At 50.9% G+C, this 18,778-nt stretch overlaps 6 protein-coding genes across 6 annotated transcripts; 4 read left to right on the top strand and 2 right to left on the bottom strand.

Annotated features, from left to right (window-relative positions):
- Positions 1–381: 381 nt before the first annotated feature.
- Positions 382–1,830, top strand: J4E82_001571 (uncharacterized protein; the record flags this gene model as incomplete). Its single annotated transcript, XM_051727880.1, has 3 exons — positions 382–459; positions 513–778; positions 918–1,830. The coding sequence occupies 3 exons, from the start codon at positions 382–384 to the stop codon at positions 1,828–1,830; spliced, it is 1,257 nt and encodes a 418-aa protein (XP_051592235.1).
- A 1,002-nt stretch (positions 1,831–2,832) lies between these two features.
- On the top strand, positions 2,833–3,860 carry J4E82_001570 (uncharacterized protein; the record flags this gene model as incomplete). The annotated part of the gene is made up of 4 exons (XM_051727879.1): positions 2,833–3,012; positions 3,097–3,323; positions 3,383–3,662; positions 3,717–3,860. The coding sequence occupies 4 exons, from the start codon at positions 2,833–2,835 to the stop codon at positions 3,858–3,860; spliced, it is 831 nt and encodes a 276-aa protein (XP_051592234.1).
- A 491-nt stretch (positions 3,861–4,351) lies between these two features.
- On the bottom strand, positions 4,352–6,232 carry J4E82_001569 (uncharacterized protein; the record flags this gene model as incomplete). The annotated part of the gene is made up of 4 exons (XM_051727878.1): positions 4,352–4,886; positions 4,935–4,993; positions 5,049–5,686; positions 5,743–6,232. The coding sequence occupies 4 exons, from the start codon at positions 6,230–6,232 to the stop codon at positions 4,352–4,354; spliced, it is 1,722 nt and encodes a 573-aa protein (XP_051592233.1).
- Positions 6,233–10,083: 3,851 nt separating this feature from the next.
- Positions 10,084–11,177, bottom strand: J4E82_001568 (uncharacterized protein; the record flags this gene model as incomplete). The annotated part of the gene is made up of 2 exons (XM_051727877.1): positions 10,084–10,700; positions 10,751–11,177. 2 exons carry the CDS (start codon positions 11,175–11,177, stop codon positions 10,084–10,086), a joined length of 1,044 nt encoding a protein of 347 aa, XP_051592232.1.
- Positions 11,178–12,805: 1,628 nt separating this feature from the next.
- J4E82_001567 (uncharacterized protein) lies at positions 12,806–17,095 on the top strand (the record flags this gene model as incomplete). The annotated part of the gene is made up of 4 exons (XM_051727876.1): positions 12,806–12,894; positions 12,944–13,485; positions 13,536–16,803; positions 16,858–17,095. 4 exons carry the CDS (start codon positions 12,806–12,808, stop codon positions 17,093–17,095), a joined length of 4,137 nt encoding a protein of 1,378 aa, XP_051592231.1.
- Positions 17,096–17,609: 514 nt separating this feature from the next.
- On the top strand, positions 17,610–18,228 carry J4E82_001566 (uncharacterized protein; the record flags this gene model as incomplete). The annotated part of the gene is made up of 3 exons (XM_051727875.1): positions 17,610–17,834; positions 17,897–18,088; positions 18,157–18,228. 3 exons carry the CDS (start codon positions 17,610–17,612, stop codon positions 18,226–18,228), a joined length of 489 nt encoding a protein of 162 aa, XP_051592230.1.
- Positions 18,229–18,778: the final 550 nt, after the last annotated feature.

The following is an 18,778-nucleotide window of genomic DNA, read 5'->3' as shown; positions in this document are numbered from 1 at the left end:
TGGACTGGCGTTACAATATCTACTCGACTTAGCGTGGGACGTGGATATCCACTTAGGTTCTCGATACGACGTTTACGTTGACCATGAATGTAAGAATGTATGTATAACGTTATACATGACTTTCTCTATTTTCAGTGCTTCGGCCGTTCCTTGATCCATGTAACTCAGTATATGCTTGCCAAGATCGTCGATACCACAGCCACAATTCCGTGTTCCGGATATTTGAGTCGCACAGCCTACGGCAGCTTCGGGAGCACAGACCATGTTTTAGCGTGAAGGCAGACTGCCCGATTTCGTCACGCATCCTAAGCTTTTGATCGTCCACTGTCATCACGTTCCCTAAACAAACCACCGATATGATCCTCGCAGCGACAAGATAACATGGAAAGAGCTAAGACTCGCAAGCCCCATAAGAAGTCGCGAAACGGCTGCTTACCATGCAAAGGCCGCCATGTCAAAGTGCGCCTTCCCATTCGAATCTTGAATTCTACATACGACTGACCATCTTCAAGTGCGACGAGCAAAAGCCAAATTGCGCAAACTGCGTAAAGCAAGGCACCGTGTGTGAATATCGACCATCCACGGGCCAAGAGAGTCGTGAGGCTTCGAACGTGTCGCCTTTACCGATTGGAACGCCAGCTTTTACGCCATCATCCACAGATGGCACTTCCGGTTTTCTTGACCAACAACCACTACCAGATTTTGGATCCATCACTATCAATGGCGCTTCCAGTCAACCAGATTTGGCATTGAATATACCCCAACTACGATTGCTCCAGTACGTACTCTCATGTGTGATTGAGTCTCTCAGTACATGACTGTGGTTCCATGGTCTGGTATGATCTCAACGAGCAACAGAACTTTTTTATCGATGTACAAGAAAGACACCTAGAAGCGTAAGCTAATTGCGTGGGTAGTCACTACACGACCGTCACAGCCAAAAGTCTCGCAGCGCATACTGACGCCGAGGACGTATTTACAACTACTTTGATACAGATTGCATTCGATCATCCATATCTTCTCCAAGCGGCTCTTGCACTCAGTGCGTTACACTTGAGCCGAACTGCAGGACCAGAAGAGGCCCAACAATACTCGTACCAAGCTGAGAAATACCATGAAGCGTCTCTGCTCAACTTCCAGACAATGGTTCGCGATATCGATCCTTCGAACTTTAAAGCAGTCCTATTGTTTGCCGGCACGCTGTTCCCGCATGCGTGTGTCGCTTCACTTGCAATCCACAATGATTTGGATCATGTGTTCGACAGCGTTCTTTCCAATCTCGTCCTGACTCGGAGAATTAGACCCATGGTAACAGGGGTCTATGAACAGATGAAGGAGAGTGAATTAGGTCGTGTGATTCCAGACGACGTCAAGAATATCAATTGGCAGACCGAAGAGCAACCACCCAATACTGAGCTCGTACAGCTCCGCAAGTTCTCCGAGGTCGTCCATCACGTTTACCCTCCCGACATTGTCGATGCATATGGATATGCCTGTCATATCCTCGAGCTCGTATTCCAGGTTGCAGAGAAATCTACGAAGCCGCCTTCCGACGCTTTGTTGAAGATATGGATACATCTTGTCTCGGACCGCTATATCGAGCTCTTATCGGAGAGGCAACCAGGATCTTTGATCATCTTTGCACACTTTGCTGTCATCATGCATAGAGCAGCAGAGAACTACTGGTATCTGGAAGGAGTCGCGGAGCAGATACTTCTCATTGCAGATCACATGGTCCCTAGTGAATGGAAGTCGTGGTTGCAGTGGCCGAAGGAGCAGATTCGTGGTGCCTCCGTACCGCCGACGCCATATTCAGGGCATACGACATGAAGCCTGAAATTGATGCGGGCTTCTACCGCCCCTCAACGTCATGCCCTCGAACTGCAGATACCTCCAGCCTGCTTTGAAGTGAGCCCTTGGTTCATGAAACAGGCCGTTCGATGCGGCAATGCTGCCCATTGCGGAGACACTGGACCGTGATTTTGCTTGACGGTTACCAACAGACGTGCAGCTATTGCATCGAAACAATATCTTAACACCAAATCGGCATTGTTTGTTCCTCTTGTCAAACTGCTTTGGGAAATGCTTGCGAGGAGTGCTTGGTAGGCTTGATAAAGTCTTAAGTCGTAAGTGAAAGCGGCCTAGCTCAAGTACCCACCCACTTACTTACTATGCAGACCACCGTTATCGACAATAATCGATCGACTTGAAAGAATCATACCCTGATCCAGGTACATTGAGGAGGAGGCTGTGCGAAACGAGCGAGGCAGACAGCTTTTCTATCTGCACCGACTACGAGAAGCGTAACGACGTATTCTGGACGCGACACTGAAGACTTTTGTCCTGCTACTCCGTGTTTGATGCTACTATACGCGGACAGCTAATGTATGAGTTCGAGCCATCACCCAAAGAATGATAGAAAAGAGTGGAGCCGAGTATTCACAGAGCAATGCGATTGGCGCGTCGTATCCGAGGACGCTAGTCGTATGCACAGACCGCACGCCTCCTTCCCTGAGGCATCTACATATCCCAACGGGCGGCGGGAAGGGGTTGCTCGGGCAATCTATGTACGGGTCTAGAGGATCTATGTACGAGATACGGCTAGGTGGGCTGTGCCCCACAAGTATCCGTTGCGACTTCTATACATAAAGACCATGCCATTTATTTCTCCATCAGCCAACCCCAGTTAAAACACCACTACTTCAACGGTGTACCACCTCAAAAACTACTCATACCATCTAGTTCAGTACTTGTCTCTCTGATCTGGTTCTGTTATATCAGACGGGCTCTTACCGCTGACGCCTACCGCGTACACCTAATCCCCACCACAAGATGTCGACACCAGCAGATGACTCCTCAGCGGTGCCAGAGTATGTGCTCTGGCCGTACACCCCCACCATCGCAGCCGGTGCCATCGCCGCTGTCGTTATGTTCATACTGTTCTTCATTCACACATTCCGCCTCGTCAAGAATAAGACATGGTTTTGTATACCGTTCGTCATTGGAGCTCTGGTACGTACTTTGCTACCCAATTTTTCCCAGCTTCTACACATGAACATACTTGAATAGATAACAAGGTGCTAACATCCGCCCTAGTGTGAAGCTATAGGTTACTCTGCTCGTGCCGCAGCCCACAACGATACCGAAGGCAAAACACCGTACATCATCCAGTCTACACTCATTCTCCTGGCGCCCATCCTCTTCGCCGCTTCCATCTACATGATTCTCGGTCGTCTTATCCGACGTACGGACTCTGCTGAGTACTCTCTGATACGGGTCAACTGGTTGACCAAGATCTTCGTTGGCGGCGACATTCTGTGCTTGTACGTCCCTACATATTGTTCACAATTTGTATGAACAACCATATTAACCTGGATCCTAGCTTAATTCAAGCCGGTGGTGCTGGTATGCTCGTCTCAGCCAATGACAAAGACGGTTTCAAGCGCGGCGAGAACATCATCCTCGGTGGACTGATCCTTCAAATCCTTATCTTCGGCTTCTTCGTCGTCGTAGCGAGTATCTGGCACGTACGACTCCAAAAGGGACCTACAGCTTCATCCGCGGATATCCCGTGGACGAAGCTGATCTGGTTCTTGTATGCGGCTAGTGTCTGTATCACTATCCGTAACCTTTGCAGGGTTATTGAATACGCTATGGGAAAGGTACGCTCCACTTCCGCTTCTTGTGCATTTGGACAGATTGCTAACAGAGCATAGGATGGTTACCTACTTTCGCACGAATGGCCCATCTACGTCTACGACTTCCTGCCTATGATGATCACGCTTGTCGTATGCATCTGGTGGTACGACCCGAACATCAAGCCGCGTCCCAAGACCGACATCGAGTTCGCCCGCCGATAGGTTGGTCGACGGTATATGAGAGCAGGAGGCCGGCCTAAGGGAAGCCTGATAATAGAAATGGAAATGTACCTACTGGTACAGCATGTTTGTTTTCTTTGTGTAGCGTTCAGGTTTATGCGTTTTGAATATGGGAAGAGTGCTTCGAAAGCAGTAGCTCATGGAGACATCATGACAAGGATCGTCGTAGATACCTTATATAGCTTATGCGGATCTTTTTGGATCTGACGCTTTGCCCGTTGCCATCTCCGTCGTGCTTTTATGTTGTTATTGCTTTACTAATGAACTGACTTTGGACATCTGGCTTTGCTCGTATTGGAGGCACTCAAGAAACATCAACCACTCAGTCTTAAAGTTGGGTTTAGCCATATATCTTCTTGGTGACGCTATCCACATCCAGACTACTCGCGGAATCAAGTCATGGGTACTTCACACCTGTCTCTTCTACCGCCCTTTCTCTCCACATTACTTAAACCTCATGAACTCCAAGTCCTCTACTCTTGCCTTTCTCGTGCATCGTCAACCGCCTTGTCCCAATTATAGAACTTCATGTAAATACCCTCCGTTATCGTAATGCAGCTCGAGCCTACCGCACACCCAGTCCAAAGTCCCACCAACTTCATATCCTGTTTGAAACAAAGGAAAAGTGCCAACGGCACAGCAATAACATAATAAACAAAAAGGTTACACCACCCTCCAATATTTTGCTTGCCCAAGCCGCGGAGAAGTGCATTTACTAGTGCAGTGGTGGAGTCGGCGAATTGGAAAGCGGCAAGCAGAGGTAGTACGGTGGCTACTATGCTGACGACTTCCGGATCGCTTGTAAATGCTTTGGGAAGGATATTTCGGCAAGCAGTCAAGAATGCAAAGTCAATGAGGCCGATGGCGAGGAAGGTCAACACGTAGGTTTTTGTGGCGGTACGGGCTGCGGAGAGGGAACCCGCGCCGATTAGGTTGCCCAAGCGTGTTGAAACAGCCACGCCGACAGAGAAAGGTACGTGGTAAATAGCTACTGCCAGTGTCATGACGCTTCTGATGTCAGTATTTTTTGATGCGTTAAAGAGGAGTAGTTCTTACATCGACTGCGCCGCCAAGTGGGCTGTGGAAAGATAGCTTGTCGAGAAAGTAAGAATGTCCTGTAGCAAAATTAGCATACAGTCGATATTCGCAGATACACGATCCAGAACTTACAAAAGCAAGCCACTCCGTCTCCACCATGACGATGCCTGGGACGGCCAATTTTGCCATGGGTCCCCAATTCGTAAAAGCAGCTTTGGTAAAGCCACCCCAACATTCCAGCGAAGATGGATTGACAAAGTACACGTAAATCCAGAGCAACAACGGTAAAAGGTTATTGGAAATGACAGTCGCAAGTGCAGCACCTGTAAGGTCCCAATCCAGAACAAAGACGAAAACATAGTTCAAAGCTATGTTAATGGGCGTTGCAATAAGCAAGACGAAAAGCGAAGCATTGAAAAGGCCTTGGGCTTGCGTAAACCGCTTGCCGGCTTCAAAGATGGCGTAGCCCGGTGCTCCGGCAAGAAGTAAAGAGAGGTAGTATCCAGCAAGATGCGCGATTGCTTTTTCCGGAACAAGGGCTGCGAGGATCCAGCCAGAACACAGCCAGATCGCTCCGATGGGAATGGTAACAGCCAGCATGAAGAGTATCATGCGCTGAAGATGGAGGCCCACCATGGTCTTCCTTCCGGAACCATAGGCCTGCGCGCAGAGGGTATCTAGCGATGTGGCCAGCCCTTCGTAGATTGCAAGTCCGGTGATGTTGGCGGTCATCGTAGCTAGAGATACTGCACCAAGCTCATCCGTCCCGACTATAGGGGGTGTCAATCAGCTTGCGTCCGAAACTCTTTCTGTTCTGAGTACTTACTATGCCCCACGACAAATATGGTGACAAGACTGAACGAGTATTGCAGCAAGTACGTCCCCATAAGCGGAACGCTGTACTTCAGTAGCAACTTGGCTTCCTGTCCCGCCGTTGTTCCCAGCTCTTCTGTCGTCCCCTCTCCTCCCAGTAAACTCTCAATCTCTGAAGGATCAGGAATTGCGCCATATTGACGCTGCTTCGCCGCGTTGTCGTGCGATTTGAGTAAGCCGACGCGTTCAGCCGTACTCGTGGAAAACCTGCGCGCTTCTGGAGCGTCCATTGTGTTGTATGTAATGCCACCACCAGAGGTAAAGGGGAATGGAACAAATCCTAGCGCTAAAGACGAAATGTCATTATCGTATTCCAGGTGTTTGACTTCGTTGTACTTGTCGACTTTGTCTCGCTGCGGCTGCGATGTTAGAGTCGTCGGCTCGGGCTGCCAGAGTGGGGCGAGCAGCTGGGCCTCTGCCGTCAATGGCGTATCTCGGCGCATGGCGATATCGGGCAGCTTGCAGCGAAGCAGTAAAGCGTCGGAGGACTAACGAGGGGTGGGCATAGTCTTCCTGTGCCGTGTGGAGTTTCTGTGCGACAGATTGCCCTGATGCGGGAATGTTTGTCCAGAGTCTGCAGCTTTTCACAAGATTTTGTGGTGCAAGAGGGCACTGTCATGGCTCATTTCCCGCGCCAGCATGTTGTCAGGGTCTCCGCTGCTCTTGTTGCCATGTTTACTGCGAACTTTGCCTGCACCTACCATTCGCAACGGCGGGCCGTCGAGATAGTCTGGTAAGAGCGAGGCGGTCGGGCAGCTTGGGGTGCGTGGCGATGATCGTACCATCGTAACGCGCATCGGAAGTAATCCCATTGGCAAGGAATGGTTCGTGATTCAATCATCTCCGAGACACCCGGAATCGCGACGTTGCGCTACTGTCGAGTATGCATGGGAATTACCTCACTGAGCATACCCAGACATGCGCGAACTACCTGGCTAGAGATAGAGAAGACAGTTCGTCTGAATCTTATCGTTCGAGGCGCTCGCGTGTGCGATTGTCCTTGGAGCCTGGCAGATCTGCGTGTAGCTTTTCGTCAACAAACCACCTAGCACTCGTCGTCAGTGCATCCTCCATCGTCCTTACATCGATAGTGATATCTATCTTTATCAGTTTGAGCGTCGTGTACAACAGATGGTAATCTGTTGTCATTGTCCAGATCGGTGGTGGAGCACACCAAGGTAATGTAGAGCAGCGATGTCTCAAATGCGACCGGCACAGTAGCTCTGAATCGTTTGTGTCGCTGACAAGAACTAGATGTCAGCACAACGTTGATATAATAGGATACAAGCTGCAGCAAGCCACAAATCTTGGGGCCCATCGGCACAAGTGGTACGCCGTGCCCAGGAAAGCCATCCTGTACCCGGGTGTCCAAAGTCATCAACACATCTCATATGAGTTCCGATCTTGGCTTGCGTCTCGGCACATTCTAGAATCTCCGTCACATCTTCAAGCACCCTCCCCGCAATTGTATCTCTAGAATGCGCGCTTCGACGTCCAAATTGTAGCTCACACAATCTGTCGTTCAGCATTTAGATCCAGCCTGTGTACCAGCACAAAGATAGCCTTTTTCCTCATCTCCGGTGTCAAGTTTATAATACAGCTCCGTATGTGTTTCGGATGATAGAATGCTTAGTGTTTCTATTTACTACATCTATTGCGCCTTAAGGGACCCATCTCGTATGTTCTAGATCCACAGCCCGCAATCTCTATCCCGCAGCTCCGTTTCTTAGTCTATACTCCACCGCTTAACGTGCCGGGACGCGATTTCCAGATCCGGAATAGCTAGATGCTTGTAGTCTTCGCATATGGATGTCAAATGGTGAACAGAAAACATGGATGTAATTGAATACAGACGAAGAAGGGCGAAACGAGTACAGTGCTGTTTGGTATTCGTAATGAAGACAAGAACAAATCTTGCCGTGAAAGAAATAATAGCTTACAATTCAAGACCCGGACAGCAGAAGACTTCTACGCTGTTTGCGCACCTGAACAGGAATGGCTACTATATGCCACTGAAACTCTCAGGACTTCACACTTCGTCGATCTTGATTCTTGTTGATGATAGTGGTAGGAGAACCAGAAAGTCTCCGTTTGTTTTCTGGTCCTCTCATTACATTGATATCTGATGCAGCGTTTCTTGCCGATCTTGAGGTAATCAACAAGCTACCAGGATAAGTGCACAGGGTCAAGGACTCTTTGAATATAACCTCGCATAGCTAAAAACATCTTTTATCTCTGTCTCGCACCTATATTGTTACCAAGAATCTTTGTACAACAATAGGTAACATCACTTCGAGCCTAGCGCTGTATGTCTCAACCACGCCTATACTATTAGCCATGTATCAATGCATCCATACTACCTAGGAAACATTCACTCATTTCCACATGATACTCCAGCTCTTTTCGACCACGAAGATGCCCCGTATGCATTGCAAAGCAGCAAGGCGTACAAGTCGGTCTTCATGTCGTATCGTGGCTTTCTCTCTAGGTACCTTGCAGACCAAAGAAGGTAACCCAAGCCTTCGTTCACTCATACGCTACATAATGACATTCTCCCGGTGGCACAATCCAACCCAACTACACACATGTCTTACATCCTACATCACCCCATCATCCTTATGTCCTCCCTCAATCCTTATTCCCACACCCGCTCATCCCACCCGCTCTATCCGAATTGGGGTCCCAACAAAAAGAATCACTAATCACTAACTCGCACGTACAACCCGCATAACTCATGCTATGCGCAATATGCCCTAGACATGAATCGTGAGTTCGCCTCAAGCATACAATGCACAACTCGCAAGAAGTAAGTAAACCGGTTGGCGTAGCGGACACAAGAGCCAAGTCCATCTACGTAATGACGTCCGTGTTCCGCGATGCCGCCGAGCATATCATTACATGAAGCTATGATCTGCCCAGTCCGCCGAGTCGTGAGCAAGCGCGGGGTGGGGGCAGAACTGACCGCACCAACAAGCGAACAGAGAGAGGCAAAATTGAGACTAAGGCCTATACGTAAATGGTATCCCGCCCTACCTACGCGTGCGGAGTGCTCTGTGCTGCCCCTCCATTCTCCCATCCGCCCGCTATTTGTTCCGCACCATAGACGGGATGATGGAATGGGAAGAAAAGCCCCAACCAATGCCCCGCGAATAGAGATTGCGTCAAGGGGTATCCTGTTCCGTGTGTCTCAATGAGCGGAAAGTATCGGCAACTGTTCATTCCGACCGCACAACTGCATTCATGGCGTGACATTTTCAGAAAAAAGCCGGATCGTAGGTTTCTTCAACGGGCGGTTTTCTACTGGTGGTACAGATCTTCCACAAACCAAAAACCTATATCGGGATTTGGTGCATGTCTAGGATTATACTGTACTGTACTATACTACACTATACGCATCAAGCATAGTCTTTAGCATAACGTGTGCAAGCTTTGAACATCCGAACCGACCTCTCAACCCCACGAAAACGACGCATGGAAAAGGGCCGAGTGCGCGTCGATGCGAAGAGCAAGCGGCAGACACCGCGGAAAAAATCTCACGTGTTGAACAGCAATGCATATGGTGGAGTACGTGCCTACCGCCGCGCTGGGACACAGCCAAAGGGAAAAGGAACAACGTGCTGATCAATCGCGCACACGCGCACGCGCGCGCCATTTGTCGGTAAAGGAGAAGACGCGACGACGCAATGCGACGCGTGTTCTGCAAGGAGAATCTGTTGTGTCTGATGGCCATTGGGGAGTTGTCCTTTTTTCTCTCGCATGCTGAGACTGGGATTGTTAGAGTGAGGCTCAGCGAGTGACGATGCATTGCATATGAATTGTAGTTGGTTGGCGATGATCGCTGGGATGGGATGTGCGCGTGGGTGGGCGGCTCCGAAGACCGCAGGTGCACTAAACGTTGAACACGTACTGCCGCCGCAGCAATCATGGTTTGAAGGTTTGTTGAATGCGCAGCCATGTGGTGAACTCGTGAATTATCAATTATTCGAGTATTATGAGTGCATTTGTAATCGCACATATACACGAGACGGAGCTCAAGAGTAGTAAGAAAAATGTGATGAGACAGAGACCGTAGAAGATTTCGTTATGTGATATGAAGAACGAAAAACCATTGACAATGTAGTCTATGAAGTAATCCCAGCCCGTAAAGGAAAAGGCCAAATCCTGGCTTGCAGACATGGAACCAATCAGAGGGTTCTTACATGGAGATAACGCCAGAGAAATGCAATGGACAATATGTACAGACCGAATGAATCGAATATCGACAGTGAAATGAACGCTAATGCAGAGAGGAAAATCAATCGGGCCTTGCGAGGATTGCGGCAATGGCATCACATGGAGCACAAGGCTGGGGTTTGCGTTTCGGTGCTTCGGCAGCTGGTGGAGGACATATACACTCGTCGTCAGCGGGTACGAAGACGGAAGTTCGACGTGCTTGCGTTAGGCCTGGAGCATCCATTGGCACGAAGAACGATTCACGGCGATCGTACTGCGGTGTGCAACATCCATCCTCAGAAGCAAGGAAAACGGATGGCCGTCTCGAGAAATGGCCAGCGGAGGGCGCGTCGTCACATGAGGGGTACGCAGTGCCCCAGAAAGGCAGCTTTGGAGGTGTGCCCTGACCATTGTATGGTACGTAAATGGATCCACCACGCGGTCTGAGAAAGGGGCTTGGGTCGTCAAAGTCCTCAAAAGGACTCTCGTTGGCACTCTTATCCGACTCCTCTTTTGTGGCCTCGAGGTGTGATTTTTGTAGCGCGATCTCGAGTTCTTCAGCTGAAAAGGGTTGTGAGGGATTACGAGTGCGGTCGGAGCCAGTGGCGGGTCTCGATGTTAGCTGAACGGAACTGGAGCGGCGAGCGGCTTGTCGACGAGCGTCACGAGGGTCTTCGGTTGGATTGCGAGAGAGGCCGACTAGGCACGTCAGTAAAAGATCGGTCATATATACGTAAGATAAAACACACCATTGAGCACGTCGCCTTCGTCGTCGGAGGCCTCTTTGATATTTGCGGGCCTGTCGTCACCAGCGATGCTCGCTCCGATGCCGCTGTCTACCCACTCTTCAGCATCGTAGTCTGAAGAGCAGCTTCCTCTCCGACTTCGGTGCATACTACGACTGCGGCTGCGTCTCCTGAAACTACTCCTACGGCTCGGTAGCCTGCTACCCATGGGTGAATACAGCGAGGCGTTGCTGTGCCGGCGCCATGCTGTCGAAAAGCTGAATTCCTCGAGTTTCTTCTTGTGTTCGGGATCGACGGCGCGACGGTATTTTAGCGGAGGCATCTTCTCGCCAGGCTTGTAGAAATCAGATTCTGGCTCCTCTGGTTTTGCATTCTTGTGTGAGCCAGCAGTAAGAACGCGCTTTAAGCGAGTGCGAAGGTGGCCAGGCATTGTGGGCGAAGAGTATAGTTGAACCGGAACGTGTAAGCCAGCACAGGAATAGCGAGGAAGATTAAAGTAGGCGTGTGTGAGTGATGGTGTGAATGTTGACGGAGTGTGAAAGTGTTGTTGGAGAAGAAGGAAGAGGGCACTCGGAAGGATGGTCCGGTATGATGTCGGCAGCAGGGTGAGGCTGATTAGGGAGTGGGTCGGGGCACAGACGCTGCAGTTGAGCTAGCCCTGGTCGAGTGCTGGGCGAAAGATGGAGTATCCGAAACTGCGGTGGGACGCTCCAGTGGTCAGGCACTGTGCACTGGGGAAGATGGTGGGTTGTATATGGGCAGCGATGCGGCGGATGAAACGCGCAGCCAGGCTAGAAGAAAACGCGGAGAAGTGCAAAGCTTGGTCGCGGCCTGCACTGTAATAACGCGATGTTGGGCTTGGGAGTGACGGAGGCTCGCTACGACGCTGAACCGACGAGCGAAGGGGGGTCAGCTATTGAGAAACTAGGTTGCTGCATGCATGCCTGGCGGTAGAAGTTTTCTAGAATGGAAGCAGGCGCGAAAAGCGCAACAGACGGCGTGAAGCAACTGGGTTCGGTCGGCCGAGGGTTTCCTAGCGAAAGGTGCAAAGGTGGGCCAGACTGCTGGTGGGTGAGCGCTAAGCTGTTGGAGGGTGAACTGCCGTTGGGAGTGGCATCCATGGCTTGCCACCGTCGTAATTCGCGCAATCTCAGGCCTCATTCGCTGACTGTCGGATAGTGGCAGCGCAGGTTGCGGAAGGTGGTTGGGATGGTGCGTTGAGGTACTGCATGCCGAGCTTCCAGATGGCATCGGCAGCGTATTCGAGCAATACGCGGCGCAACTTGGGGTCTGTCTAGACGACCCATCCTAGACGCTCTACTGGAACCCTTTGCCGCCAAAACTTCTGTCAAGATCTGACGTCCCACCCACGTCCGTCCACTCGCCGCGTGCCTGCATCCGGCCTACCTCAATGGGTCATGGTCAGGTGCTCGGAAATTGCGCAACACAGTGTGGGGTAACTTTTGTGTGGGACGCGATCGGTGAAGTCATCCCTATATTTGTACACACCGCCAACGCAAATTGACTGTCTTGATATCAAATACACCCAGTGGTCAACCAATGATGCCGGATGGAGCAGCATTGCCAATCCATGGAGGGGGCTACCTTAGTCATCCTCGCACGTGTGTGTCTGCCGAGGATCCTCCGAAGCCTCAATCGGAGGCTCATGGCTCGAATCGAAGTGATCGCTTACCAGGATGACGCTGCCCCGCATGTCAAACAACTTGCTTTGGCTACATCAACACCTTCACACTGCACCGTAGACAGGTCGAACCGCTGCAATGGGCATAAGGCGTGGCTGTTCGTGGCTGGAACGCGGCAGCTGGCCGTTCTATTGGAAGGCGGCCGTCTAGCTCCTGCAGCTACCCCATCTGTATGACCTCATCGGCGTCAAGCTGCCTAGCTACAACAAACGCCATCATGTCGTGTAGTTCACGAGCTGTGCCCTGCTTTCTCATACTCTAGCACCGCGCTTGAGCTGATCCTTGAATACAACTAGAGCCTTCCAAGCTCATCCTCCCGCTGCAGTGTGCATCATCGCAGTTAATCAGCAACGACATGGAGAAGATCAAGAGCGTCCTTCACGGACACAAGAAAGATGACACTGTCGCCCACGATGCGCAGACATCGTCGTCCACTGCTGACGGGTTTGAGCTTCCCTCTTTCAACTGTGACTTGTGCTAATATCAATCCCAGTCAGCAACACCCAATCTACGACCAGATGAGCGCCGGAAACGAGGGTCGGAATACAACTGCGGGACATACAGGACAGCCAATATACGAGATCAAGACCACCAGTGGGGCCCCATACACAGAGCTAGCCCAGCCAAGCGGTTCAGCCGGCCTCCACGCACATGATGCTCACGGAAGACCTGCGCAAGTCGGTACAGATGCACCCATTGGAACTACCAGTACAGCTGCAACTGGCGCTCAATACGACCCCAGCAGGACCCAAGACCACGCCACGACTTCGCAGCCACTTGGGAATGCAGGCACAGCTGCGGAAGGTGCACATCGCCCTGATGCCTATCCTCATGGTCATGCCCAAGAACCGAGCGTTGCGAGCATCAAGAGCGGCGTAATCGGATTTGGCGCGGGAGCGAATCAGGGACATGCTGCCATGCCGACGCACATGCCTACTCAGGAGCTGAGTCAAGACCAAGTAGTTGGAGGTGGAGATCCTGGAACTGCTGGCTTGACTGAAGGAAGGGGCGTAAACCCTGGCCAGACACATTCTCGTACGTAGATTGAATCTACTATTTGACGCGTATATATTGACTGTGTGCAGAATCCGGCATAACTGGCAGTGGGCCATTAGGCTCTAACCCTGCTTATACCACAGAGCACCAACCTTATGAGAACACTCTGCGACAGGAGAGCTACACCGCGGATACTGATCGATCTTTCCCTCTCGCTGGAGGTGTTGTTACAAAACCTCATGACGATCCCGCTTCCACTCGTCATCAGACTGAACACATTTCGCCCGTCCATAGCAAGGGAATCAGCGAGCGTGAGCCAGGCACAAAAGAGAAGCAGGTTGGTATACATAATAGCGAGAGTCCTGTTCGTGACAACTATGGACGCGAAGGACTGGCTGGAGCAGCAGCGGCTGCCACTGCCATTGGCGCCTCCAAGACACTGTCACGGTCAGAAGAGAGAGATGTTCAGGATCGAGGTCTCGAGACTCGCCAGGCTACATATGGAGATGTTCCGCCAGCTGCTGCTACGACGAATACCCAGACAGGCAATATCCCAAGCCAGTCGACATCTGATTACCATCCCGAGGCTCTGGCTGCCGCGACTGTTGCTGCTTCGAGATCTTCTGACCTTCCGCCGTCTACCCAGAGACACGAGTATGGAGCTCAGGACATCAACCCATCTGGAACTACACATTCTTCGATTGCTGCTACTCCCACGACTGGGATGTCAGGCACCGGTGAGCGACCTCTAAATCCCCGACTTGAGTCGCATAGACACGTTCCTGGCGAATATATCGCAACACCGAGTGACGAGAAAACGTTCCTCAATTACGCTCCTGTCATTCAACCCGTTTCCACCGAACCAAGTGGAAACCTATCGAATGTAGAGCCTACGTCTACATTGGATCCATCTCACGTTCAGTCTTCTGTGGACACTACGTCTACAAGCGAGCCTCACGAGCTTAGACATACGGGAACACTCGAAGAGCCTCGGCCAAAATCAGCTGATGACCACAACTATGGCCGCGACGCTGCAATTGCCGGAGGCCTCGGTGCTGGCGCCGTGGGTTTGGGCGCTCATGCAGCTTCAAAGAAGCACGATGCCCAGGACGTTGGTAGTAGTCAGCCTCTTTACGAGGAGTCCAGCCCATACAGTAGTAAAGTACTCGACCCTCGCGTTTTGGGTGATAAGTCCAGGCTAGAGGAGCAAAAGTTCGACGAGCAGAGGTTCGATCCACAGGCCAAGACTGAGGCAGCCCCTAGCGCCGGCTCAACTATCTCTGGACCTCCAGTCTCCCATGATCCGTCTCAGACAGCTGGCTCACAGCATCACTATGGTCGTGATGCTGCAGTACTTGGCACAGGTGCCGCAGCAGCCGGCGGGATGCACCACGCCCTCAACCGAAATGATACTCCTAGCGCTGGCACTGCCGTGCCTCCTGAAGGCCCCTCTTATACTTCCAGTACTGGATCCGGTGTCGTTGCTCCTCAACCAACTTCAAACTTCTCAAAGCCTCTTCCTACCGCAGGCACCTCAACTGCTCAACCTGTAGGACATGATAACTTTTATGGCGCGACAGGAGCTCCTGCGCCAATTTCAGACACAACTGCTCAGCAGCCATCAAGTAATCTTGGTCAGGCACCTGCCGCCACCGCAGTTCCAGAGAGGCACCCTGAGCACCATTATGGTCGTGATGCGGGCCTAGCTGGAGCCGGAGCTGCTGCTGCTGGTGGCCTCTACGCTGCTAATCGTGACAATACCGACAGTGGACCAGCTTCAAACACTATCGGACCTCACTCCAGCAATGCTGCAAATATCATGGACCCTAGGGTTCAACCAGATCCTAGTAAACAGATACACCACAACGTTGGACCCACGGCTGAGGACCCTGCTTCGCGAACGATCGGGCCGCACGACAGCAACATTGCTAATATCATGGATCCAAGAGTCAAACCTGACCCATCAAAGCAAAAGGGACACACCACAGTCGGACCGCACCAGTCAGACACACTGAACCGCCTGGATCCCAAGGTTGACGAAAAGGCTGGTCAACAAAGTGGACATCACTATGGCCGTGATGCTGCTGTTGTCGGAGGTGCAGGCGCCGCCGGTTACGGAGCATACGAAGCCACAAATGCGTATCGGGATCACAATATCACACAGCCAGGAGCAAACGAAGCTACAAATATCCATGGCAACCAGAGCATGACACAGCGAGCATATGAAGCTATCAATGCATATGGCGATCACAGGATGACACAACCTGAAGCTTCTATGCCAGACCAGAGATACGACCCTACCGCTACCAGCGCACGTGCTCCCAACCCCATCTCATCAAGGACTCAATACGACTACAACGACCCTACTACTCAAAGCAATGTGAATCGCACTGACCCTAACGACCACATCAATAGGAACGCTGCTCTGGGTGGAGCAGGCCTTGCAGCCGCTGGATTAGGAGCCGGAGCTTATGCAGGATCCAAGCATAACGATAACACAACTCAACTTCCTCTTCGTCAAAAACAAGACTTTGCGTCTTCCGATCAGCCTGCATACCCAGTTCAAGGCGCGACGCAGTCTTCTTATCCCATGCATGAGACAGCCACGGATGCATCATACCCTACCTCAGGTACCATCGCACCACACAACACGCATGCTCAAGACCCTACGATTCAACCGTGGGGGGCTAATGCCACAAATGAGAATCACGACAAGCGCAACGCTGCTGTTCTAGGTGGCGCTGTGGGTGCAGCAGGGTTGGGCGGCGCAGCCTACGTCAACTCTCAGAACCAAGACGAGCGCGAAGCCGAAGAGCGCCTCAAGAAGATTGCTCACGAAAAAGAGAAGGAACAACATAGGCTTGACAAGGAACAGCACAAGCATGACAAAGAAGTCCACAAGCACGACAAGGCTCTTGCAGCTCACGAGAAGGACGAACATCGTCTGGCTAAAGAACATGAGAAGGAGCAGGCACGCCTGATCAAGGAGCAACATCAGCGCGAGAAAGAGCTTGGAAAGGAGAATGAAGGCGAGGAGAAGAAGAAGGGTGGTCTTCTTGGATTCTTGCACCGTGACAAGTCCAAGAAAGAGAAGTCTTCTGCTAGCCCTGAGTCTTCACCACGCCAGTCTCGAGACTACAGCCCCAGGCACTCCAGGGACTACAGCGATGATAACCCAGACTCGCCACGCTGGAAGGGCAAGCACCTCTTGCACAAGGACCCACCCAAGGGCCATCCCGCGCGTGAAGCTATGGAGCACCAGCAGCACCAGACTGATCCGTATGGCTCCATAGGAAAGAAGGAACACATTGGTGTGGATGGTCCGATCGGTGACCCAAGTATGATCTCTGGCGACCGGTAAGGTCCTATCTACCATCCTCGTCAATCAAACATTTCTAACATACCTTCTAGCGAAACTCGAAAGGGTGTGTACGGCGCGCATCCCGTCTCCGACCTGGACCATAACAACACGGTCACCGAGCCACACACCGGTTTGCCTATGAACACCGAGCGCTACGGCACTGGCATTGGCGGAACGGATGGTAATCCTGCTATTCATGGCCATCATCAACACGACGTTCCTGGTGCAACATCAGGCCAAACTGCGACGGATTGGGAGGCGATCAGAAAGGCTGACACGCCATACTAGATCGCTGATGATGGAGGCATGGAGAGTGATTAATGATTATTAACAAAGCATACGAAGTGATAATCTTACATAATACACATATAATTGACATTCTTAGCTACACTACAAGTCTTTGATTGCGCAAGTAACTTCTCGCTGCTTATACTCAACTCGCGCTTCAGTCCCATCATGTGCCACACGCTCCGCATGAATTTCAGCAATAATGTGAATATAGAAAATTAATGTGAGTACGAAGCTTATACTCTGATTGAGGGGATGTCGTGCATTGAAAGTACTTGTAGTAAACTCAGATAGTACCACGGTAACCTCTTACTCAGCCCGGTTCAGGGACGAAACGATGACGGAAAGGTCCGCTGGTCAGCAAACAGCAAATCAGATGCAGATGCAGTCCTCGAAAGAGGTGTAATGCGGTCACTAGCTTTTCCGAGTGATTACTCCGCATCATCATCTGAATTTTGGCGGGTTTGCAACGTTTTCGCATTCGTGTACTTCTTAATTTACACACCACCTCAATATGCCCTCCTTCTTACGCCACATGACTGCACGTCGAGGATCTGCAATGCAGCAACCGAATACAAACGTAGAGACTGGGAGAGTATCATCCTGGAGGCATCATTTGCTGTATTACTGGATTGCTACTGGCGTCGTGGTAGGCTATGCATTCAGTGCAGTTATGACTATCGGAGGACTCAACGTACATGAGCTTAACATCATTTATATCACTACGGTGTTCATTCCTGTGAGTCACTGCCTATCTCTTTACGGGTGCAAGCCACCTACTTAGGTAGCTAATCGCAACAGGCAAACATTCTCCTTCATGCCCTCACCCACTTCCTGTGGCACCGTCCACGAGCGTGTAACCGCTTCTTACCTCTGACGAGAGGAATTATGAGCTGTGCGACTATTGATATTTGGGCTGCAGGATGTGTGGGAGTGTTTTATACTATGGATAATGCGATGTGGATTGCAGGATGGTGGTTTATTGGTATACCGGTACGTTCATGAGACCGTGATAGAGACATTCAAGTGATTCGAGGATCAGGCTGACTTTAATGCGCCAGGGTGTGCTCTTGATCATCAATCGAGTTGTTGAGTATGGTATAGAATGGAGGTTAGGACGGCAGGGGAATTGAGTGTCCACGAAGAATGGAAAAGATGTCTTGTCACATGACATCTTACAGTACCTCAGGGAGGTGATTGCCTACGAGGGAGCTCATCTTCTATAGGCTATGTGATATAACTTGCCTCGAAGTATACACAGCCTTTCAATTTCTTAGCCTATAAACTTATGACACGACGAGCACCTTTTGGACAAGTTTTGCTCTGAGTTCAATACGACACAATCTCCGATCATTTCTAGTCCGGCGGTACATGAGAGATAGAAAAGTGTGTAGGGTAGAAGAGGGAAGAGCATGCGACAGGTCAGTCTAGCGTTGGTTAAACACAATTGCATATCATAATTCTCTATGTCTTACTTTCTTCCTAGAGAAGATATCCTAGAGGTATACACTTGCATTATTCCAGGAGTGTTCTGTTATGAGGTACAGCAAATACCTATGAGGTAGCTGTTGCCGCACGAGGATACAATCTAAATGGAACAAGCTCCTTCGTAATATTCAGCCACCTGGAAGCCCAACTCACTTGAACCCATATACTCAGAATGCCACCCTAACCCCACCTATC

The sequence above is a fragment of the Alternaria postmessia genome (assembly GCF_024291825.1).
Source record: "Alternaria postmessia strain BMP 2775 chromosome Unknown scaffold_6, whole genome shotgun sequence".
Lineage (NCBI taxonomy): Eukaryota > Fungi > Ascomycota > Dothideomycetes > Pleosporales > Pleosporaceae > Alternaria > Alternaria postmessia.
The sequence above is the reverse complement of the archived record's forward strand: the minus strand, read 5'-3'. Positions and strand labels throughout refer to the sequence as shown.